The 25,806-nt window shown below is 38.7% G+C and overlaps 1 protein-coding gene and 1 long non-coding RNA gene across 5 annotated transcripts; one reads left to right on the top strand and one right to left on the bottom strand.

Annotated features, from left to right (window-relative positions):
- The first annotated feature begins 300 nt into the window (after positions 1-300).
- LOC140501395 (uncharacterized) lies at positions 301-13,888 on the top strand. Of its 4 annotated transcripts, XR_011966168.1 has the most exons (4): positions 2,591-2,868; positions 2,959-3,112; positions 6,974-7,174; positions 7,278-13,888. It is a non-coding gene; the product is annotated as an uncharacterized lncRNA (long non-coding RNA). The 4 variants fall into 4 exon arrangements; XR_011966169.1 differs by lacking the exons at positions 2,591-2,868; positions 7,278-13,888 and adding an exon at positions 301-481 and having other exon boundaries at positions 6,974-7,173; XR_011966170.1 differs by lacking the exon at positions 7,278-13,888 and having other exon boundaries at positions 2,590-2,750; positions 6,974-7,173.
- A 7,275-nt stretch (positions 13,889-21,163) lies between these two features.
- LOC140501394 (large ribosomal subunit protein uL23-like) lies at positions 21,164-21,741 on the bottom strand. Its single transcript, XM_072604967.1, has one exon. The coding sequence runs from the start codon at positions 21,705-21,707 to the stop codon at positions 21,237-21,239; it is 471 nt and encodes a 156-aa protein (XP_072461068.1). The 5' UTR covers positions 21,708-21,741; the 3' UTR covers positions 21,164-21,236.
- Positions 21,742-25,806: the final 4,065 nt, after the last annotated feature.

The following is a 25,806-nucleotide window of genomic DNA, read 5'->3' as shown; positions in this document are numbered from 1 at the left end:
AAGGAGTGGAGCAGGAAGGATGGAACAGGAAGAGGCGGAGCTAGAGTAGAACTGAGAGGAAATGAGACAGACTAGTCAGATCTGGGAGAGAGAGAGAGAGAAAACAGGCAACTGACTGTGAGTGAGAAAAGGGCATTTTGCTTGAGGTGTTCATTTGTGGAAAGGCCTGATAATATGCATAGATTTATTGGTTATTATAATGAATTTCTTTGTTGCTATGATGGATATGGCTTTCTGGTGTTGGGATTTGGCTTTCTGGTGTCTGAATAAATGTTTTTCTTTTACCTTCTATATGGAGAGTCTATAATACTTTGTGATTCAGAACTACATTGGCATATTCATAGTTGCCACAGGCGCTGTGAATATCATGTTGCTGCTACAGGGAGACAATATGCAAACAACTATGTACAAACAAGCTACAGTCAAGACAAATTGGAAATGATCAAAGAGGAAAGAGATGGAGAAAGGCTTCTGGCGGAAGGTAAGATTGGCACTTGAAGGAATCCAGGAGATGGAGATGATGAAGGAGAGAATTCCAAGCCATGAGGACTGACATATTTTTATTAATTTATTTGTATTAAATATGCAGAAGAAATTGAGAAGTGAGATTTGGAAGGATTGTAGATTTAAAGCTGGATGGGGACCAAATGCCTCATTTTATAGACAAAGCAACTGAAACTGAGAGGAGTTAAGTAACTTGTTCAGGCATCTAAGAGATACTATAATTCAATTTCCGCTTTGTAGTTGAGGAATCAAAGACCAGTAAGGTTCTTATGATATGCCCATGGTTATAAAACTAGCAAGAAGAAAGACTAGGAATATTGGGGTCAACTGTAGTCCTAGAATCATATGTCCTAAATGGGGAAGGACTTTAAAGGTCCAGCCCCCTCATTTTAGAGATGACGCAATTGAGTCCAAGAGAATTTGATCGACTTGCCCTAAATGTCAAAGGTTGTAAATAGGGGAACTGAGATTGGAACCTGAGTCTTTCCCAGCTCATTTTATAGAAGAGGAAATTGAGACAAATAGGGTTAAGTGACTTGCCCAGGGTCAAACAGCTAATAAGTGTCTGAGGTCAGGTTTGAAATCAGGGAGAGGAGTCATCCTGACTCCTGACTCCCAAACCATTTAACTGCCTTCTGTAAAGTACAAGATACAAAAAGTAGCCTAGCATAGCATGGCATAGCACGGCATGGTGTGACATGGCATGGCATAGCATAGCAGATAGAAGGCTGACTTTGAGGTAAGAAAGATCTGGTTTCAAATCTTACCTCTGATACATGTTAGGTGTGTTATCTTGAGCAAATCATTTAGTCTTTAAATTCTACTCCCCATATAAGGTGTACTATGAATTTTTAGCAATCAGCTCTCAAAAAATTAATGCAGAACCTGCTTTTAAGTTTAATCTGCATTATTAACATTTTTCCATCCCTTTTTTAAGTCTAGACAATCAACAACACAGTAAATCAAACCCTGATTTCTATCATTTCCCAATTGGCAGGCTATAAGTCCTCATATTGAAATTTAACAATTGGTTCTCATTGTCCAGTAGGAGTCGGCTTTAGCACGTCTCTGACTATAAGTTATAGATAAATTGCAAATTAATGACAGTTTGGGGCTGGGGAGGGAGTTTCCATACTGATATAGTTCCCTATACTGATGAAAACACAGGTACAGACCAAAAACCAAAGTTTAAAAAAAAGCCCTCTTTAAAATGGGAGAAAATTCTGCCTTACAGAACTATGGAATTTAAAACTGAAAGAAATCATCCTGTCCCATCATTCAAGTATCATCATGGTGCAGTGAAAAGAGCACTGATTTTGGTGTCAGAGGACCAACGTTCTAACCTCAGTTCCCCTATTTACAACCTTTGAGACTTAGGGCAAGCCAATTAAAGTATCTTGGACTCAATTGTGTCATCTCTAAAATAAGGGGGTTGGACCAGATGACCTTTAAGGTCCTTCCCTGTTTGGGACACATGATTCTATGACTACAGCTGACCAAAATGCTAGTTTCATAACCATGGGCAAATCACGTGCCTGAAGAAATTACTTAACTGCTTTCAGCCTCAGTTACTTTGTCTATAAAATGAGGCATTTGGTCCCCATCCAGCTTTAAATCTACAATCCTTCCAGATCTCACTTCTCAATTTCTTCTGCACATTAAATACAAATAAATCAATAAAAATACATCTGACCTCCTGACCTGGAACTTATTTTAGGAGACTCAAGAAATAATCAACCTTAAAAATATGGGAAATTATTTTGAACAATACATAAAATTGTGGCAGCCTACCAAAATCTGTATAAAGATGCCAGGAATCCTTCAGGGCTAAATGTGAATGACAAGGACGAAGGTTCTGATCTCCTGTTAAGACACCATGTACTTAGGTCCCTGGAGGACCCAGCTTAAATAGTGATAAAGTCACGTGTAGAAATGATTTGATTATTGTTGGTTTCATTCCCAGTTGACAGAGAACAAGTTGTCCAGTTTTGAGGCCTAATGTCTCTAGTTTATGACATGAAGATAATAGATTACACTTAAAGCTAGAAGGCTCACAGTTTCACCTCCTTTTTCTGTCTTGAAACTCTGCCCATATAGAGTCAATCCCTGTGACAAATGATCAGTTACAAAAGATATTCAATTTTCAGAAAACCAATGACACAGGAACATGCAGCAAGATTCCTTCAGGCAGTTTGATGATGTATTAGGCTCTTGCTTTGTCCAGGAACCCCTGATTCCCATACAAAGTAGGTGCTGGGTTCCATCTCATTGGAGGTCTTCAAGCCAGGGCTAGATGTCTACTCCTCAGGGCTCGTTGAATGGGGTTTCATGCTCTGGTGCATGTTGGAGCAGATGACCTCTGAGGTACCTTCCAACCTGGACATTCTGTGAACAGCAGCCAGCCTGATTTGTGTTTTTCATGACTGTTTCATACTCCAATACGTCCTATTCCAGGTGCCAAGTTCTGTGGCCCTAGAGGGAGCACGAGAAGTCTGCTGCCCTTATTTGACAGGCAGCCAGGTGGTGGAAAAGACAGAGTGCAGGAATTGGAATCAGGAAGACATGACTTCAATCCTGCCTTAGCCACTTCCTAGCTCTGGGACTCTGGGTAAGTAAGTCACTTCCTCTCTCTCAGCTTTAGTTTCCCCGTCTGTGAAATAAGGATAATATGAACACCAACTTCACAGGGTTACTGTTAGTCAGTAAACATTTATTAAGGTCCTACTACGTGCCAGGTGCTATAGCAAGTGCTAGGGATACAAAGAGAGGTAAAAGTTCCTGCTTTCAAGAAGCTCATAGTCTAATGGAGGAGCCAATGAGTCAGCCACCACATAGAGTGGAGCTGAATTTGGATAAATTTGAAATAATCAACAGAGGGAAAGCACTAGAATTAAGAGGGGTAGAGAAAGGTTTCTTTTTATTGTAAGGACTGAATTTAATAATGTCTATGAAGCACTTTGAAAATTTTCAAGTGTTATGGTATTAATCAGCTATTATTGAGTAGTTAATCATTATATTTCACGGATGCCACTCTTTCATTGTCCTAGAAGTTCATGAGCTCTGTTCTTCCTACATACCTTAAGGCAGACCTGCACAACTTGGCACTGGTTGGGGCCAGAATTAAAATAGGCTAAACCTCTTCAGGCTGAAGATAGGCTTTTAGCAACTCATTTTTCTGACTAGAGATATAATTAACGATAAAACTATTTTGCAGATAAACTATATTTTAAAAAGAGAAATTTCAATTGATACCAATTACACTTATTACTTAAGATTTTTGTTTATCACAAAATTGCTCCTCTCAGACTAGAGACAAACTGACAATAGCTGGTTGCCAAGGGACACATGACAAATAGGAGAAAATGCACATTGGCAACTCACCTGCCAAGTTACATGATGGGCATGATAGTGACTAGTGGAAGGTGGGTTAAGCGGGACGTGAACAGAGCATTCATTACACATTTACTTTCTTTTACATCCTCTACATGTTTTGAGAGCCACCTGAAATCCTTTGGTGGCTAAAAGTGGCCATGGGCTATATGTTGTTCAGGCCTACTCTAAGACATTATACAATTCAGCTCACAATAGCACTCCCATAAATTTGCCTGGGGTTGGGGATGAGGGTGAGGACCCTAAAATAGTGAGGAGACTTGCTCCTCTTATCCAGAATCAGGTGTAACATTGTGGTGCAGGAGCTAGTTGTACTCAAGTACCAAGATAGTTGGTACCTTAGAAAGACTCCCATGACTGAGTCTGAATGAGTGAATGAAAGAATAAATGAACCCTAAGTGATTACTATTTGCAAAGCACTGGAATAAGAACTGCAGATATAAATGGAATGGTCCGTTAGTCATTGACTAAATGCATTTACCTCAAGCCTATACCATAGAACTGATTGCTCCTTTCCTAAAAATGCAGGAGAAAAATTCAGGTTTGGAAGAAGGAGTTTTCTATACATTTTATCCAGGAATAGATGTGATTAATGGAAATGACATTCAGTAAAATAAAATTTCCACATCTGATTTGGCTTTAGCTTTGAACTAGGGCTAACAATAAAGCTACAAAGTGTGATGTGGACTCAGCCAAGAACCTATCTCTTGGAGGCTCAGAGCTTCTCAGTGTAGCTAGAGAAAGTTATATAATCATACTGATTAATTTCAACCGGGTCCTCACAGCAGCAAGGCAATGCTTCTATTCTCTCCAATCAGTTTTCTATTCCTCTCATTATAGTAGCTTATTCCAAACATTCCTCCCCTTCTTTCCCCTCCCTTCTCACTCACCCCACATAGCCAATCAGTTATTTCTTTCTCCATAACATCTCTCAAATACATTCCCTTCACTCTTCTCACACAGCCACAGCTCTGACATAGGTTCTCATTACCTACTGCATCATCATCTTATTGGTGCCCCTACCTCGAGTCTCTCCCCATTCCAATCCATTGTCTAGAGTTGCCAAAAATGACTTTCCTAAAGGACAGTTCTGAGCATTTTACCACTTACTCAATAAACTCCATTGGTCCCCCATTACTTCTAGGATCAGACAAAAAGCTCTTATTTCTGACATTTAAGGTCTTCATAACCTAGATTCCTCTTATCTTTATAGTCTGACTTACTTGTTGTATTTCACACATGACAAGATGTACTGCACTCCTATCTTCATAGCTTTGTACTGGATCCATTTATTCATATGTTGTTCTTCCATTAAACCATAAGCTTCTTGAGGACAAGGGCCGTTTTTAGTTCTTTTTTTGGTATCCCCAGTGCATAGTACAGTGTTGACACATGGTTAGCCCTTAATAAGTGCTTATTGATTGATTAATTTTTTCAGGATTTACAACCATATAGCATCATTTGGAATAATATTCATGTAAAGAGATAGAGTATTATATTAGAGAGTGGCTTTTGATCATTAAAATGTTTCACAATTTATATAGATGCACTGCTACCTTTGGTTTCATCAACTGAAATGGTGCCCAGGAGGAAAGGGGCAAGGGCCTCTATTCTCTCCTCTTCAGACCACACCTGGAATACTGTGTCCACTTATGGGTGGCACATATGGGGAAGGACATTGACAGACAAGAGCATATACAGAGGAAAGTAACCAGCATGGAGAATGCACTGGAGAACATGCCATTTGAGAATCAGTTGAAGGAAATGTAAACATTTTAGATTACAGAGGTGGGGAAGCTGCTGCCTAAAGGCCACTTGTGGGCTTCTAGATCCTTAAGTGTGGCCTTTCCACTGACTCCAAAGGCCACAAATTCCCCACCCCTGGTTTAGAATAAGAGAAGAATGGAGGGGAGAGGAGAGTGTCTGATAGGTGATAGTGCTCCTGTGGAGGAGCACTAAACTTGTTCTATCCTTGCCCAGAAGGCAAAGTTAGTACAGTAGCAATAGAAGGAAGTTACAGAAAGGCATATTCCATGAATGAAAGAGCTCCTTAACAATCAGAATTGTACTAAAATATAATGGGACTGCCTCATAAAGTGGTGAGTTCTGCATCACAGGATTTCTGCAGATTGAGGCAAGATGACAATTCGTCAGGGATGTCAGACAGTAACTCAATAAATATGAAGTGCCTTCTATGTACCAGGTACTTTGCTAAGCTCTGTGCAGACAAAGAAATGCAAAAGTCAATCCCTACCCTTGAGGAGCTCACAATCCAATGGATGTTGGAGAGAGGATTGCTGTTCTGTTAAAGATTGCAGTAAGCAGCCTCTTAGTTTTCTTCTAATGCTAACACTCTTTGATTTTACTTTCATGCTGGATTAAGTAACTGATTGGTGATGGATACATTCCAACCTTGCATACAACTGGGAATTGCTCAGACCTATTCAGGGAGGTCACTACATCAGTGACTTGGGGGAGACTAATTACTATGGAAGATATTTTCATTTAGAATCACAAATGATGAGTTAGGAACCCCTAGCTAGGTTATATGCCAGGGTATTCAACAAGTGGTTAATGTTAGAGTTGTCATTCATCATCGGTATCCCTACAAAGTGTTCAGTGATATATTCTTTCTGTTCCATATGTGCCCCTCTCATTAACCAGATATAGCTAGAGAAGTTCTCAAGGTCTTAGGTGTAGTCCAACTCCTTCATTCTATAGGTGGGAAAACTGAGGCCCAGAAAGATTACATGACTTTACGTTCTCCCATGTGTAGTAAGTAGCTGAAATAGGTTTTGAACTCAGGTTCTTTGACTGCAAATCCAAGACTCACTGTCATGAAATGTCCCCTGATTTCAAAAATCACATTTGCCCAGGTATTTTTCCACTCAAAGAAACTCTCATTCCAGTTTTAGGGGACTGTCTACATTGGGAAAATGGAGCCCTTTCTTCTGCCTTGGAACAAAATTTTCTTACTCATTACCTACCATCGGAAACCTTCACTGACACAGAATGACAGACTCACATTGCTAGCCCATTAAGAGTTTACTATGTACTTTTCTGTTCTTTCTCTCTACAGAAACATGTCCCACCATGCAGACTTGTATACCAACCATGGGCAGAGCACCTTGGGCATGGTCATACCCTGTTCAAAAAGACCCTACATTGAACATACAAGTCATTGGTAGCTCACCCACTGCTGGTTCAACAAGATCATTTTGAAATAAATAACAAATTTCATCACAAAATTCAACTTGAATAAAGTTCCAAGAGTTTTAAGGTGAAAGTTAAGTTTATTTTGCAATGTAGGAAATTACTGAGTAGGTTTGAGAATGCATTTTTTTTTTTTGCTTTTTGTATAATTTCCAAAATGTTTTCTTCAGTATTTAGGAAAAGGGTCAATGCACAAAAGGGACAAGAAAATTGGCAAACAATATCCCAAACTTCTGGGTCTGGGAGCAGAAGAGAGTTTTGAAAACACGGATGTCCTGACGCCACACCAATGTGACTTAGATGATGGCTTTTCCAGATACATATGGCAATGATACCTTGGGGATTCAAACTGGAATGGGGCTGTGTGCTCAAGGTGGACAAAACAATCCTGATTTAGATCCAGCAGAAAGAATGGGCAATTCTTTCCCATTCTGGTGTAAACATATCCCCAGCTAGGTGTGGCAGAAGTAGCATATTGGACAAATGGAAGGGAAATATTTTCTAGCAGCACAAAATGAAAACCAGCTCCATCAGAATCCCCTAAATTCAAGAAAATAAGCTTTTTATGAAGTTTTTTTATGTTCATGAATTTTTGTGTATTTCTGTGATGATTGTACTATATATGTATATGTTGATAAACATCCTACTTTGAGAAACCACAGAATTTTTTATTTCATCTACATCTTTTGCTAGATAACTAATAAATAACAATGAATGATATTTAAATTATTTTAGTAAAACAAAAAAAGCACAAAGTCTAGTTAATAGTTTTAATCCTGGAGGCTCTTCAGAGAAATACATAGTACAAGTGGAAATGATGATACTTATTATTATCACCTTCATTATTTATGCTGAATAAGGGACGTTTGATTTGTTCTATGCTGTTAGCTGCTAAGCTCTTTAATGCTCCACCTTCTTAGTCATTCTGGGGATAAAAATCAAGTTCTCCAACTGGAAATTCTTGTTACCTGACATATTTGTCAGGTTGTTTCTTACTCATTACTGGTACCTCTAATAGAGAGTGAAAAGTATATATAGAGAATAAAATAGAAGAGAATAGAACAGAATTGAACCTGTACCCTCCCACTTCTTGCCTCCAACAGTTTTCCTTTTAGTTTTTTTAATGGAAATCATCTGGTACAAAACTTTTCATTCCCCCTTTCAACTGTAGTTCTTTCCATATACTCCTCCCCTATTTTGCCTTACTTCCTTTACTCCAGTTTTGTAGAAAGAGATGGTCCTCCTCTTTATTAAAGTTACCCTTACACCAACCTTGATCTCATTCCCTCCTACCTGTTCTGTGACCTTGTCTCAACCTGCCTAAAACTGAATTCAAATTCTTCCATAAATCTGCCTCTCATATCTTTAAAGTCCTATTGTTTTTTAAGTGTTTCAGTTGGGTTGGACTCTTTGTGACCCCATGGACTTCTATTCATGGGATTTTCTTGGCAAAGATACTCCGGTCATTTGCCATTTCCTTCTCCGGTGACAAATAGAGCTTAAGTTACTTGCCCAAGGTCACACAGCTAGGAAGTTTCTGAGGTTGGGTTTGAACTCAGGACTTCCTAACTCCAAGCCCAGCATTCTGACCACTTTGCCACCTAGATGCCGATCTTCCTAAAGCCCCATCATCTTCCTAATCACTCAGGCTCATAATCTGAGATTATCTTTGGGTCTTCTCTCTTCCTCATCCAATTCAACCAATCAGTTGCCACAATCTGTAATATCTTTTGTATCCAATTTTATCTATAGCTTTACTGGAGTACCTTCTTAATGGGTAGGTGGCATCTGCTTTCCCCTGAATTTTTCTGTACCTTGGGCACCAAAGAGAAATGAATATGTGGGATTGAATGACCTCTGGGGAATTATGACAAAGGGCAATTGTCAGAGATTGTGCTGGCATCATGTGCTCTAGTGGAACTACAAAAAGGGCAGATGCAGTACTTTTTGAGTTTCACTTTTACTGATTGACTCATACTCCTGGAGCACAGCTGCAAGCCTGGGAGAAGACATGGACATGGGATTCCCAGGGGAGAATTTCTCTTTTTTTCACCCAATTGTATTATTTTATTCTGAATTTAATAAACACAAAATAAAATAAACATTTCCATTCACACTGAGTAGAAAAAAAGTATTTGCATATAAAAAATGAATCTTTACAACATAAATTCAACATACAATTTTCAAGCATGTGTCATTTTTTTGTTTTTACTTAGGGTCTTCCTTATGTTCTCTTTTCTGAACTTAAAAAAATAATTCAATGACTCTCCTTTCTTTCTTTTCTGACAATTTTATCTCTGTCTCCCTTATCCCAGTATAGAATTTCCCTTGGCTGGTCATGGAAGTTCCAAATAATTGTTTCTATTGCTTCTAAGATGTATAGCTTAGACATAAGGAGAATCAGAGATAAAAACTGGTCACTAGGGAAGATATCATGAGGTATTTTCCCTTAAATCCTAATGACGATGAGATCAAGAATTCTTAATAAGGCAAACTTTGGGCACTTCTGCTCCACTACAAAATGCAGAATATGCGGTGGGAGAAACTGACAATCCTGACTCTATTAAAATGGCAGCAGCTTGGCTAAAGCTGCTTAGGCATGAGCACCGTGTCCTTTTTGTGACGTGCATCTGGTTGTAATGGCAAGCAAAGTAGAATTTCTTTTCCTGTTTTTGTTTTAGTATAATCAAGTGCCTCTGATTGAATATTGCCTTTGATTGAATTAATCAAGAGTCTTTAACTAGAAATAGTATATATATATATATATGTATTGTTAATTATTTTAATGTGATTAAAGATTGTTCCCACCATTAATGGGCCTGTCCATTAAGGGGAATTTGATTAGAGAAGATTTGTAGGAAGAACCACATCTTTTGTTAATGAGACACTGGCTCTCAAGTATTGTGCTGTCCTCTGCCTCTGAAAAGTGTATAAAGACTCCGAGGTGAGGTTTTATTTTGGAGCTTACTCATTGGAAGTGTTTGTTTGGCCAGATGAAACTCTGGGCAGCTGCTAAGGAACCTCCAGCTTTGAAAACCCAGATGTTGGTGCTTCTTTCTCTGGTAACTACGTATGTAGGGTCTGACAGTTGCATCTGTCTGTTGATCTATGATGCATGTATTGCTTATTGTTAGAGACACATTTGACACTAATAAAGTATCAAGGAAAGTTTATTGCAGTAGAGTTCAGAGGAATTGAACATTTTGGCCAAAGTGAGCCTCCACCCTCTTTTCAGGAGGAGGGAGCACTGAGCACAGAAGTAAAGTGAGCTACATACAGTTAATTTTTCAAAAATCCTCCCATCAGGGGACGGATTGGTTGGTTCCCCTTTAGGTCACCACCTTCTTTACACATTCATTACATATCTCCTTCATATGTTTCCCCTCCCTTCTCTAACATATGAGAAGTTAATATGCAAGTAGCTTATTAAGCAAGTGCAAAGAAGAAAAGTTTTTTCCTGGTTATTCCTGGTCATATTTTTGAACCAATTTAGGTCAAATCAGCCCCTCCCCTGATTCTGCAGTTTTCTGAAGGCCACTATCTGTCTCCTGATTGGTTGATCCCACCTGTAATCTGCTAGCTTTCTTATTATCTGACTTACTCTCAATGAGTCCATCATCTAATAACAACTTCTGTGAAAACTTAACTCTTTGCTGCCTCTCACATTGTATCAGACAGCTGGAATCCCTGTTTGTTGATTTTGATTTCTCTGTATTTTCTCTGACGTTCAGTGTGCTGACTTTTCCCCCTGAATTAAGTGAATGATATATGTGCTTGATTAAAATGATGGTTGACCGCCTCAAGTTGCTTTCCTTTTAGAAAAGCAGATCAAAGAGCCTGTGATAGCAGCCTCCCCAATGTGTGTTGGGGTGCTTGCTTTGATACTGGTATATGTACAGAGCATTTGGGATTGTGTGTCTCTGCATGGGGAACTTGAGAAGCCTTATTCTAGGAGAATTATGATCATGTATAAGAGAAATTCCCTAGGATGATTGTGGAACGAATAGACATTCTATAACTGGTTCTAGTGAGTTAACCATATGCTGAAAGACATTATAAAAAACTTATTTTCTGGAATTTCAGAGATTCTGATGGTGCTAGTTTTTCACTTTGTGCTGCTAGAAAATACTTCGTATGCCTTTGTCCAACATATGGTTACATTTGTAGACATTCCACTGAGCTAACCATATGTAGGAGTTTTTGTGACTTACTATGGAGGTACCTCCTCTTTGCCAGCTCTTGGGGATCCTGGTGATGTTTTTACTTATATTTAGAGAGAGGAATGGAATCTCTGACCCTAGGAATTTCAAAAGTTGAGGAGAGGAAGCTCCAGGAACTTGGAAGTTGAAGCACAGGCAGAATGTTTCAGCCAGCCCAGGACTGATAACATGAGAAGAAAATAATGATCTTCAGGATGACCTTTGGTTTTTCTCATCTAGAAAAAGCTGAGAGAGAACTCAAGGTGGTATACAAAAGAATATTTCCCAAAAGTATCGGGGAAAATGTTTCTATTATTGTTCTAGTTATATCTTTGAAGCAAATATCTATCCTCTTGTAAAAGCTAACTGATCTAAATGGCTAGATGAAACAGGGTGGTTGATCATTGCCCTCTCGAAAATGGTGTGAATATAACTAAGTAGGGTCTTGAGCAGATGGCAGAGACACTCAACCTGCCTCAAAGTTCCTGAGAATCCTGAGGACAGAAATAGCTTGCTTAGGCCTGAAAGAGTGAGCCCAGAGGATCTATATGATGATATAATGTCATTTTCACTGTAGTGAATAAATTTTATCCCCTATTCCAAATGAATGCTTCTTTTTGGTAATAAATTGGGTAAAGATTCAAGATGAGGGTCTTAGTAGATTGGGGTATATATAAAAAAAGAATTATGAATTATTTACAGAATTCTGATGGGCTTAAAACATGGAGACACAGGGAATTAGGGAAAGTTTGAATGGTTAAGTTCCTGTGTGTATTTAATTGGGTGTGAACTAATATAGCAAATTTTGAGAGCCATCTGGATGTATTATGCAAAAAAGCTCATATTAAAAATGTTTTGGAGATAATCATTTGTTTGGGTCTTATATTAACTTTGCATTATATATAATAGATTTTCATCATATATATGTGTAATACATACATATCTATTTTCATACATACATATGTGTGTATATAAACAGAGATATTTCTATCCATATCTATCTTTATATGAATGACGTGTCTATGTAGGTATTGTCTCTTTCCATATTATGTTAAATTCTCTGAGGTGAGGGACTATTAGAATCTTGTCTTTGTATTCCTAGGGTCTAATAGAATGTGAGGCACATAGTAGGTCCAGAACAAATGGTTGTGTATTGATTGATTGTGGAGGACATGTGGTAGTTTCTTGGTTCTCTTAACTTCCTTATTGCAGCAACAGAATCATGTAGATTAAAACACCCTGGTTTCAAATCCTGTTTCTGATAATGGGTTTTTTTTTTGTTCTTCAGTTATTTCAATCACATCAACTCTTCATGATCCCATTTGGGGTTTTATTGGCAAAGACAGGGGAGTGGTTTGCAGTTTTTTTTTTCTCCAGCTTATTTTACAGATGAGGAAACTGAGCCAAAAAGTTTAAGTGACTTGCCCAGGGTCGCATAGCTAGAAAGTGTCTGAGGCCACATTTGAACTCAGGTCTTCCTGACTCCAGACCTGGCACTCTATACATTGCACCACCTAATTGTGCAATAGCTATGCACCTGCAGGATTTTGGGCAAGCCATTTAATGTCCTCAGGCCATCATCTGTGCAGTAGGAAGATTTGACCAAATGACCTTTGGGGCCCCTCTCCGTTCTACTTCTATGTCCTATGAAGTTTATTTAAGAAATAGTGACAATAGTTTGTTTAACTGATTTGATAGGCTACTCTAGAGCTTTTGTAATTTCTTTTTTTAATGTTTATTAATATATTTTAACGATACTTCACTTCCCAGTATTTTCCTCATCTCACTCCAAACCAGAAGTCTATCCCTTATAACAAAGACATTTTAAAGAGAGAAAGATCACAGTTCAGCAAACCTAAACAACAAACCAGTCAAGTCTAAAAGGACATGTAGCATTCCACCTTCATTGTCTCTCCAGCTCTACAAACAAGGGAGGGAGATGAATTGTCATAATTTTTTTGGCATTAAGCGTGATGTTACACAGCCCTAGCTTTCAATTTCTGCTAGTTTTTATTCTTTCCATTTTCACTGTTGCAGTCACTGTATACGTTTCTTACCTGTTGTACTTACTGCACTTTGCATTATTAATTCATTTAAGTTTTCTTGTGCCTCCTGCATCCACTATATTCATCATTTTTTGTGACATGGTAATATTCCATTATATTCATTTACAACAATTTGTTAGACACTTCCTAGTTAGTGAACAACTACTTTACTTCCAATTAATTACTACTGCAGTAAGTGCTGCTATACTTATGTTGGTATATTCTGGGTTTTACTTTCTGTCTTTGACTTCCCTGAAATATATATACTTAGCAGTGGGCTCTTAGAGTCAAAATGTGTGGGTATTTTAGTGATTTTCCATATGATATTCCAAACTGCTTTCCAAAATGGTTGGACTGGTTCATGTGAGCTATTTTAATTCCACACCTGCATTCTCATCTTTCTCTTAATTTAATGTTGATTCTGACCTTTAACTCTCCAAAAGTCTAACAGAACATGGACAATTAGCTGATTTAGAAATGACTTTCATGTTGATAACCACAGAATCCCAGTCATTTCCTGGCTGTTAACATATAGCCAGTTTCTTTCCCTTCCCTTCCCTTCCCTTCCCTTCCCTTCCCTTCCCTTCCCTTCCCTTCCCTTCCCTTCCCTTCCCTTCCCTTCCCTTCCCTTCCCTTCCCTTCTCTTCCCTTCCCTCCCCTCCCCTCCCCTCCCCTCCTCTCCCCTTCCCTTCCCTCCTCTCTTTCTTTCTTTCTTTCTCTCTTTCTTTCTTTCTCTTTCTTCTCTCTCTCTCTTCTTCTTTCTTTCTTTCTTTCTTTCTTTCTTTCTTTCTTTCTTTCTTTCTTTCTTTCTTTCTTTCTTTCTTTCTTTCTTTCTTTCTTTCTTTCTTTCTTTCTTTCTTCCTCCCTCTCTTCCTTACTTCCTTTCTTTCCTGGTGTTTTTAGTGCTTGTTTTGTCCAGTATCTGTCTTCTTGAAGAAAATAGTCATGATTTGCACATCTGACACTTCGGAGAAATCAGTAAGTCTTTGGCGTTTTTCTTTTCTTAATCCCAGACCCTGTTTTTCAGTGTGGGCTAACATTATGGAGAAATTTAGTAGCACAACTAAAAATAAAATTCCTCTGTTTCAATTCTGAATATAGCACCCAAGTGACAATGTACCCACCTTTCGACTAGACTCTATTAGAAGCAGATGAAATAAAAATCAAACGTAAGTGGTCAATGCACAGTCATATGAAATGTTGCACAACTCCATGACTCTGGCAGCATTATGATGAGAAGTGGTGAGCTGAATCAGAACTCCAAAGCAGAAGAGAATGGAAAATGTTTCTTTTGTGATGCCAAGCCATGTTCTAGCACTGTTTGATTTCAACGGGCTTCTCAAATGGAGATTTACTTACTACTTCACCCCTTTCTTTCCGACACTAATTAAAGACTTGAAAGGATCAACCCTCCTTAGGGCTGGGCACAGTGGGAAATAACTTATGTTCTGATGTTCAAGATGTCAGAAAATGAACTAGATTCTCAAGTGGGTCTAACCACAAAGCACAGCAAATTAAAAGATAATTGGCAACCAAATTCTGCTGAAAGCTGAGGGTTTTGTTGCAACATATAATAGATGCCTTTGGACTCAGCTTTAAACATGAGTCAAATTTATACTATACTATGATATCTGGGTGGAAGGCCAGACTTCCAGCCTAGAAACCTTGTATATTCATTAGCTCTTCTTTACTACTCAACCTGGCATGATTCTCTTTCTCTGTCTATCTGTTTGAAATGTCTCACCCTCTTCTCAAGTCTCACCCTCCTAGAATAGGTTTCCTCACTGCTCTCTGACTATAACCTCCAAAAGACTGCTTCCCTATACCCATCCATCCTGTTTGTTACTGGAAGGCTGATCTGCCTGAAAAAACTATTTTCATCAGATCATTCTGCTTCTCAAGAGTTTACAACAGCTGTTTCCTGAGATCATAACTCTGAAGTCAGAAGGAAATTAAGGACCATCTATTCTAACTCTCTCATTTTGCAGAAAAGGAAATTGATGCATGGAGATTAACTGATTTCCCCTATAGTACTAAGGGGCAGTTGGGATTTAAATCTGGGCTTTTCTACTTCCAATCCTGAGCTCCTTCTATTGTACCATCCTGCTGCTCTCTAGTATCATTTCTCCCTATCTCCATCTTTTTCCTGCAGCCTCATATTGTTCAGTCACTTCAGTTGTGTCTGACTCTTCTTGAATTCATTTGGGGTTTTCTCAGCAAAGATCCTGGAGTAATTTGCCACTTCCTTTTCCAACTCATTTTACAGAGGGGGAAACTAAGAAAAACAGGGTTGAATCACTTGCCCATGGTCACATAGAAAGCAAATGTCTGAGGCCACATTTGAATACAGGTCTTCCTGACTCCAGGCCCAGCAATCTATCCACTGTACCACCTAATTGCCCTTTAACCCCACAACTCCTCCAATATAACACCAACCCTTTCCCTCAGTATATTAATTATTATCTACATGTTTTTAATCTGCTGCTTATTTGCCCTAATATTTATAATAAAAAGGATTTTACTTTTTAACTAGACTCAGTCCACTGACATAGAGAATTCAAATTCTCTGTGAGGAAACTTCTACCAGTGCAGGTTGGTACTTGTTCCATCTATGGTTTACTGTCTTACAGAGTTGCCTATAGCACTGGGAAATTAAATGACTTGCCCTCTTCACACAGACATTATGTGTCAAGAGCGAAACTTGAACCCTGGCTTTCCTTTTTCTGAGACAATCTTTTTATTTACTCCAGGCTTCCTGTCCCCAGATCACTTCCAAGGCTCAACTCAAGTCTTGTGTCCTGTACAAAGTTTACTCTGACAGCTCTACCTGACAGCTCAAACTAATCTTTCTCTTCTCCCACCGTAGATATAGTCAACAGAACCACAATCAAAATTGCACCACAAGATATTGAATTTAGAGGGAGCTTAAAAATATATGTAGTCTAATGCTAGTAGCTCACTTCATATCCCCAGCACTGGTATCTGGGGTCTGTCTCTCAAGCCTTGGAGCATATTCACACATCAATCGTTCTCCAACTGATTTCAGTATTAATCTTATATCCCCAGCTAGAACTTTAGGAGAAACAGTATGGTCTGGTGGAAAGAGTAGCAGAGAATTCCAAGATCATGGTTTTGTGAATCACTGCTCAGTCATAGTAATGTCCTTGCCCCAACAAACAAACAAACAAAACACCTTCAATAGCATAGGAACAGAGAAAAAGAGCTACAGAAGATCTTAAACATCATTTAGTCCAACCTTTTCATATCACAAATAAGAAAGCTGATGAAGGCTCAAGAAGGTTATCAGCAGAGGTGGGATGTGAACCCACATGTGGGGTTCACAGAAGTAGTGTTCTATCCACTATGACATGGTGCCTCTTAAAAAGAAGTTACCTAGCAAGTATGTGGGGGTGGGAAGTAGATTTGGGGGGATAGGGAGTGCTGAGACATTTTAAAGGGAAAAAAAGTTTCCACTTAGATCAGCTTAAATGTTTTTCTATTCCTTCCTTCCTTTCTTTTTTCTTTTGGACAAGACACAGTCTGTCTATTAGCAGAGCAAAAATATGTTACTCAGCTTGGTACACTTATGTCACAGGATAGCTTACTCTTTATTTACTTAAAAGCCTTTTGAATATATCCAGCAGGAACCACATGAGAGTCACATAGACAGCTCACAGAATGATTTGTATAGCATCTGCTTTAAAGTCTAGAAGATAAATGTATGAAGTCTGTATGTATGTGTTATTTTCTTAAAGAGGCATTTAATCAAAATCAGTCATATTAAATTATAGTTTACATTATTTCTCAGAAAAGATGCTGACAAAGCACAGTATCAATTCTTTTAAGTTTATCTTTTGGAACCTGTAAAAACTGGGTCATGGTGGACAAATGAAAGGCAGATACTCTTTAAGGGTTAAAAAAAATCAAATTCAGTCACTAAAATGCTTTACTTTAAACACACGTTAAAGAGGTCATGTAAACATTGAGATTTCTTCTTAGAACATGAGCAAACTTATAGCATCAATCAATAAACATTTATTAAACACCTAATATGTGCTAGGCACTCTGCTAAGTGCAAGGGGTACAAAAAATGGCAAAAGACAGTCTCTGTTCTTTATGAGATGTCTTGGGAACTGCTTGGGTACTACTAGTGCTAAAGGTCAGACTTGCTTCAATTGCCTAATGCATCACTCCCAGGTGTACAATTATTTTTGAAAAAGTTTCTCAACTAGGTATTGTGATGGATGCATGTATTTGTGTGTGTGTGTGTGTGTATGTATACTGAGCCATGTGTGACAGTATATATTTTTCAAGTTATTAGACATTAGTTTATGTTTTGAGATTGTAAAGTAATTATTTCTGATTTCATAAAACCACTCTGGTATAGTTTCCAACATTCCTTTAGAATAGTGTATGCAAAGGAGGGGCCTAAGATTTCTGGGGCAGGAGAAAATTGTAATTGTGCAATTAAATAATGGAAATATAAAAAGATGGGTTGTGCCCTACTCCCTCCGAATGTACTTAACTCCAATATAAACATACCAACTCCATGAATCTTTATCACTCTTCCAGTCTGATCTTTCTCCAATCATGTGTTTGAAAGTTTTTTAAGTTCATCCAAAGGGATAGACCTTCTCCCACATCTTCTGTAGCAGTCAAGTTGAACTGTCACATTCAGTTACCAGAGAGCAGCAATCTAGCTAGGCCCTCAATTTTTTATTGAATAACATGTTTTTTTTTTTTCCTTTCCTGTTTACCTTTTTATGTCTGTCTTGAGTCTTGTAGTTAAAGATCAGATTTTCTGTTCAGCTCTGGCCTTTTCATCAGGAATGTTTGGAAGTTCCCTATTTCATTGAATCACCATCTCCTCCCCTGAAAGATTAAGGTCACTTTTGCTGGGTAGTTGATCCTTGGTTGTAATTCAAGTTCCTTTACATTACATAATACCATATTCTAAGCCCTTCAATCTTTTAATGTAAGAGTTTCAAGGTTCTGCATAATTGTGCCTGTGGTTCTGTGATATTTAAATTGCTTCTTCCTTGCCCTGATAATTCTGGTATTTGGCTACAATATTCCTCGGTGTTTTCAATTTGGAATCTCTTTCAGGAGATTTTCAGTGGATTCTTTCAGTGATTAGGTTCTAAGACCTCAGGGCAATTTTCCTTAATGATTTCTTGAAAGATGCTGTCCAGGCTCTTTTTTCAATCTTAGCTTTCAGGTAGACCAATAATTCTTAAATGATCTCTCCTGGATCTATTTTCCAGGTCAGTTGTTTTTCCATTGAGGTATTTTACATTTTCTTCTATTCTTTCATTCTTTTAATTTTGTTTGACTGATTCTTGATGCCTCATAGAGTCATTAGCTTCCACTTGCCCAATTCTAATTTTTAACAAGTTGTTTTCTTCAGTTAGCTTTTGTACCTCACTTTCCATTTGGCCAATTCTACTTTTTAAGGAGTTGTTTTGTTCAGTGTACTTTTTCTCCCGTTTGGCCAATTGTATGTTTTAAGGAATTGTTTTCTTCAGTCAATTTTTGTCCTTCCTTTCTCCCAAGCTGTTGATTCACTCTTGCATATCTCTTATTTCTTTTCCCAATATTTATTTCACCTCTCGTATTTGACTTTTAAAATCCTTATTGAGATTTTCCAAAAAGATCTTTTGAACTTCAGATCAGTTCATATTCTCCATTGAGATTTGGATGTGGGTATACTGGCAATGTTGTCTTTTTCTGAATTTGTGTTTTGATCTTCCCTGTCCCTGTAAAAGAATCTATGATCATTGCCTGTTTCTTCTTTTTGTTCATGATGCTTGCCTATTTTCTGGCTTTCAAAGTTGAATTCTGCAGGAGCACAGCAGACACAGTTCCAGGCTTCTTGTGTTGGGAGCCAGGGATCTGGTCACTGGCTTTTTATGCTGAGGCCTCAGGTGCTGGTAGCTGAAGGCTGTAAAGGTCTGGAAGCTTATCTGGTGCTTAGTTGGGGTCCTAGAGGTGGTGTTGGCATGTACTGAGGCCAGGTGAGGTTTTTTTTTTTTTTTTTTTTTTTTTTTTTTTTTTTTTTTTTTTTTTTTGCATTTTCCTGGTGCTACACTGGGGGAAAGGGGGAAAAGGTCTGGCCCTAAGAGGACACCTGCTCACCAGTGCTGCACTGAAGCACATGGAGGTTTGGGTGTTGGCACATGTGGTAGTTCTCTGAATAGGAGAGTGGCTGTGCCAAGGCATGAGGGGGTGGTTCTACTGTTGGTGCTTGCCTGTTCCACCACTCTAGGGTCAGAATGTCTCACTGATTTACAGAGGTGGGGCTTGTCACTGGCTTGCTAGGACATCTTTCATTCTGTACTTCTTCCCTTCCACCAGAGCAGGAGATACCTTTTCCATTAACCTACCAAACTTCCCAGGCTAAAAGACTGCTGCACCTCATCTTTCTGCTAGCTCCGCTGGTCAAGTTTTTTCCCTGGATGATGTTTTCAGTTTTTCAAGGTCAATAGGGAAGAGTGAGAGCAACTTAACTGCTTACTCCATCATTCTGGCTTCCAGAAGGAGACTTCTCTAGGTCCTCAATTACAAAAATATATCCTTTCTCTTTGGTGTTGTTTAGTCGTTTTGGTTGTGTCTGACTCTTCACAACTCCATTCGGGGTTTTCTTGGCAAAGATACTGGAGTGTTTTGCCATTTTTTCTCCAGCTTATTTTACAGATGAGAAAACTGAGGCAAAAAAGGTTAGGTGACTTGACTAGGATCATATAACTACTAAGTGTCTCTGGCTAGATTTGAACTCAGATCTTCCTGACTCCAGGTCTGGCGCTCTATCTACTGTGCCACCTAGCCATATGTTAATCTAACTTATTTCATTTACAATATCAGCTCCACACATTTCACATGTTCTTCAAAAGTCCATCATTTCATTGGTACAGTTGTCCAACCAGTAGAGTCATACTTCCATGCTTTTTGTGATATTGTTTCTCCCGGGGATTTTCAAAAAGATATGTTACAAAGTGCAAGCTCTGGGAGGTTCTACCAAACTGGAAACCTTGGTATAGACAGTCAGTAATGGGTGACATGTATTTCATCTAAGGACATGTTCATTACCAGAAGTTTGAATGCTTAGTGATGACATTTGTTTGGCCACATGCATTTCCTAGCACAAGATCATACATTTACTGGGTACTATATTTATGTGGAAAAGAGGAGTCAAAAAGTTATAGAGGAAACCTTTGATATGATTTCAGTGTTAGTTACTAGAAAGGGGAATTCCCCTATGCCAACATAAACCCACCTACTCAAATACACAGAGGTGAGGACCACAAATCTTCATATTACCACTATACTTGTATTCATTCTGAGGATGCACCACAAAAGATGGCGTAATCAAAGGAAATGAGCATAATATAGTTGGTGGCTACCCATGGATAGAAACAAAGTCATATTTTGTCCTAGAACTAACATTGCAAGATACTTAGCTACTCTGGTAGTGGCTTTGTAGGACAAAATAGCTAGGTATCAATTTATTCCTTCATCTGTGCCTAAGCTTAGGCAAAACCAAAAATTAGAAGGGTAGAAAGAGGGAATATGTTCTTCCTCTTATGTCCAGGAGGGTATGTTTCTCATGGTCATCTGAATGGGAAGTAGAGAATTAGACCAAGGATATAATAAAATGAGAACTTCTTGTTAAAACAGAGTTAATCTCAAGACACATCATTTTAGGACAATTCAGTTTAACACCATCTCTGGGAGACACATAGAAAAAAAAAAGGGCTTTTATTGACCAGAAGCATGTATCCTGCAGTGTCCAGATGTCTAACATTGCTGAATAGCTTTTTTTTTTTTTTTTTTTTTTTTATTGGGGAAAACTTTTTATTGTAGGTGCAGTGAGACAGCTGGACACAGTTTAGATGATTCCAATTTTGTTGGCAACATCCAAAGCATCATAGTCTGGAGCAAGACGGACATAAGCTTTCTTCTCTCCATCAGGCCGGATCAGCGTGTTGACCTTGGCCACATCGATGTCATACAGCTTCTTTACTGCCTGCTTGATCTGATGCTTGTTGGCCTTGACATCCACGATGAAAACTAGGGTGTTGTTGTCCTCAATCTTCTTCATAGCAGACTCAGTGGTCAAAGGAAACTTAATGATGGCATAGTGATCAAGCTTGTTTCTCCGAGGGGCACTTTTCCGAGGGTATTTGGGCTGCCTTCTTAGTCTTAGTGTCTTGGGTCGCTGGAAGGTGGGGGACGTTCGGATCTTCTTCTTTTTGTGGCTATGGACACCCTTCAACACCGCTTTCTTGGCCTTCAAGGCCTTGGACTTGGCTTCTGTCTTGGGGGGGACAACGGCTTCCTTCTTCGCCTTCGGCGCCATCTTGGGGGAAAGGGTCTTCCGCGGTCGCTGAATAGCTTTTTACCAGGAATCTAGCAAATATTTCAGCATTAACATCCATCATCAGGAGTGAGATTTATTTTCTCATTCTTCCTGCTCATTCCCTTCCTCCTCCAAAGTAGTGACAAAGGGTGTATGCAACCACAGTCTATTACAAGCAGCTCATTGCCGTAGTCACATTTCATTCCAATGTATGGGCTTAGAAACCTTTGTGCTATTAGGTTACAGTGTTTTCCATACTGAACGTCAATCAGTGTGATAAAAATATTGCAAAAGCTTATTTTAAAATGAGGTCTCTGTTTGTGGCTGCTGTCAGTACCCCCCTAGTAGCTACAGAAAATGGAGGTGAGTGAGAAATAGGCTTTCTCAGTGTCTCAAGGAAATCAGCACGCATACACTGAGCAAGAACCAAGACTACTCTGAGCTTTCCCCAAATGCTGGAAGCCTAGTGCCAACTGGGATATTTCCTTTATTTTTTTTCTCTTATCTTCCTCCAACCACAGTTCCTGATATTTTCACCGCAGTTGAAAAACCCAAGGTTTGTCCTGCTGTCTCTCTCAGTCTCCTTTATTCTCTGCCTCTCACTCTCCCATTTTGGGAGATTTGGCAGTGAATGCTAAGACAGTTGAATAAATCTTTGATCTTTCATGTGGGGATTCTCTCCTCCAGTGTAGATTGCAATCCATCCACACTTTCTTACAGAGTGTAGCTTTTGTCCACATTTTTTCACAAGTCCATATTTTCCTCTAGGTCTTTTCATTGTAAAAAGAGTTAAACAGAGGAATCCCTGATTAATTTGATGATTCCCCAGTTAAATTGAAATTACAGAATGTGAACCTTTTAGTGGAGGTACTTATTCATGAAAAGTAGTGGATATGCCCACTAGCACCTTACTGAGAGGTAATAGCAGTCCTGAAATGGTTCAAGATGACAAAGGTTGAATCCAAGATGATTGGTTGTCTGGCATTCAGGTGGGTGGAGCCTTGCTAAAAGAAATGCCCTTCATGTTCTATAAAAGCAAGCTGACAGACCAAGTCATTGGAGCATGGGAATATAGATTTAAAGGGAACAGTAGGAGAACATAATATTTATTTTATACCTACTATGTGCCAGGTACTATGCTATTTTCCAAATATTGCCTCATTTGACCAACATAATAAACCTGTAAGGTAGGTACTATTATTATCCCCATTTTACAGTTGAAGAAACTGAGGCAGACAGGGGTTAAGGGACTTGCTCAAGGTTGTACAGCTAGGAAGTGCCTGAAACTGGTTTTGCACTTGGCCTAGGGCTCTACCAATTACATCATCCAGATGTCACATTTAGAACTGAAATGAACCTAAGCAACTATTGAGTTTGTTTAACCTGTTCATTTTATAGATGAGGAAACTGAGGCACAAAGATTAAGTGACTTGTCCAGATCAGATAGAAGTTAAGTGTCTGTGAAATAATAAGTCTAGCATTCTGTTCATTTACACCATATTACCTCTCAGGTCATTCTCTCAGACTTCATTTTCTTCTCTTACTCAGAAAATAGTTGGCAGGTAGTAGAGCAGTTGTGATCCTGGAGTAAGGAAGCCTGTGCCCACACAATATCTCCCTCCCCAACCGCTCCCAGGAACCATTAGTGGCTATCTGGGAACAGAGGTATATGAAAACTAACTATAGTTGCTGAAGACTTGAAAAGAAAAATCCTGAGAGTGTTTGTTCCTAGTTAACAAAGTCATGGATAGCTTTCCTGCAGAGACAGACATGTGAATGCCCAATAAACAGAGACAGAGACAGACACAGAGAGAGACACACACACACACACACATAGATAGAGAGAGGAAGAAAGGAAGGAAGGAAGGAAGGAAGGAAGGAAGGAAGGAAGGAAGGAAGGAAGGAAGGAAGGAAGGAAGGAAGGAAGGAAAGGAAGGGAGCGAGGGAGGTAAGGAGGGAGGGAGGTAAGGAAGGAGTGAGGAAGGTAGGAAACAATTCCTATTTTGAAGGACTTCACATTTTATCAGAATCTAGTTCCCTAGACGTAGAAGTTACATTCACCTTACAAGACTTTGCTGATCCCCCTTAATTCTAGTACCTTCTCTCTGCTGATTATCTCAGTTTATCCTGTATAAAGTTGTTTGTACATAGTTGTTTTCATGTTGCTTTACCCATTAGATTGTGAGCTTCTTGAGCCCCATGGCAGTAGTTTTACATTTCTTTCTATCCCCAGCACTTAACTTAATGGCTGGCACATGGTAGGAACTTAATAAATGTTTGTTGACTGACTCATCTTCTCCAGGAGGCTTTCCCTGGTCCTTCAAACTGCTAGTACCTTCCCCTCTAAGGTTGCCTTTCATTTGCTTTGTATGTATCTCACATATACCTATTTATATAATTGTCATATTTCACATCTTTATTATTAAACTTCTCAAGAACAATCTTGTACTCTAGTATGTTTTTTGATTTCTAACCTTAGTGCTTGAAGTCACAATGCTTGGCATATAGCAAGTGCTAAATAAATGTTTATTTACTGATGGATTGATCAATTGATATTGTAGAGGGGATTCTTGTTCAAGTCTTAGGTTGGATGGTGTAGTCTCTGAGGTCTCTTGAAACTCAGATTTTGTGATTTTCAGAATTCTTTGGCACAAACACATAAAGTGTCCTTGAGTGAATACCATCATTCTTTTTAAGAGACTTCTTGAAACACGGAGGAAAAAGAAAACTATAGATGAAAGGAGTTTTTGTTTTTTATTATTTTTTAAGTAGAGAAAAAGTATCATTCAATTAGCTCTATATCAGCTATGAATTTGAGGCCATGCCATGGTCTAGAGGGAATAATTCTTGAGGACTTTCTCAGGCCTGGCTCAGCACCCTGTTTGACCCAGGAAGATTCACCTCTGGAGCTTAATGAAGGAGAAAATCAGAGGGGTCTGAAGCCTAACATTCTCATGCAACAGAATGGCCCAGCATGCAGGGAGAGGGACAGTACTCAAGCAACGGAAGTCCCCCAGGATGCACAGCAGAAATGCAGACTTAGTGTTTCTTTATAAGAGAACATCTGCAAGGTTCACTGGAAGTAACTGAAATGTTGATGTGACTTCAAAAATAAACGCTTGAAAGTGGGGGTCCTGTACATGTGAGAGACAAGCAAAAACCTTCAAACAAAAATTAAAACAAAACCTTGTCCTCTGGAAGTTGTTCTTCAGGCTCTGTGGGCTGTTCTAGAGGATGCTGTGTTTTTCTGTGTTTATAGGCCTTAATCTCCTGTGGTGAAACCACAATAACTGTTTAAGATCAAAATGGGAAACAATTCCTTGTAGCTATGCCTACACCAAGCTTGTGGCTTGAGGTCAGGGAGTTTTGGGGGTTTTTTACTTTTTGATATATGGATGTTTGAGGGGGACTGACTATTCAGATTTCTTACATAAAATTTTATGTGTATATATATATATATATGTGTATATATATACATATGAGAATGCAGTGTTCATGTACATACATATGCACACAAACTACATGTTTACCTTTGCTCAAGGAACAATGTTATGGTCCTTCCCTTAAAGACCTTCCCCAAACATAATAAGCATCATAATTTATAAGAATAGAAAGAATGCACATATCCTAGAATGCAAAACTGAGTGTAAAATACAAATACAGTGTGCATTTCTTGGTTCCTGAAAAAACGATGTCAACTAAATACACAGAGAAGTAATTTTTTAGAATCTTACTTTTGGCTTCAAAAAAATAGTGCTTTTCTTTCAGTTCTCCACCAAATGCTTTGATGTCTTTGTAGAGCTGTGGTCGCAGTGGTATGGGTGCTGCCTTAAATAACGCTGCCGACCTGGGCCCTCTTGTTCATGCTCTTCTGCAAATACTTTTGAGGGGATCTACCCAATGGGCTTGTTGCCTACCAAATTTAAATACTGAATTTATGGTTTTATTTTTTGACCATGTGATTAAAAGTCTATTAACAGTATTTTGACATGTGAATAACAGTATAGAATGATCACTAGCTATCCCTCACTCTCCCCATACAACAGTTTCACCTACATTTTCAGTCAAACCTCTCTTTGATGAAATCATTTCCATTTCT

The sequence above is a fragment of the Notamacropus eugenii genome, chromosome 4 (assembly GCF_028372415.1).
Source record: "Notamacropus eugenii isolate mMacEug1 chromosome 4, mMacEug1.pri_v2, whole genome shotgun sequence".
Classification (NCBI taxonomy): domain Eukaryota; kingdom Metazoa; phylum Chordata; class Mammalia; order Diprotodontia; family Macropodidae; genus Notamacropus; species Notamacropus eugenii.
This window is presented reverse-complemented; position numbering and strand designations above follow the sequence as displayed.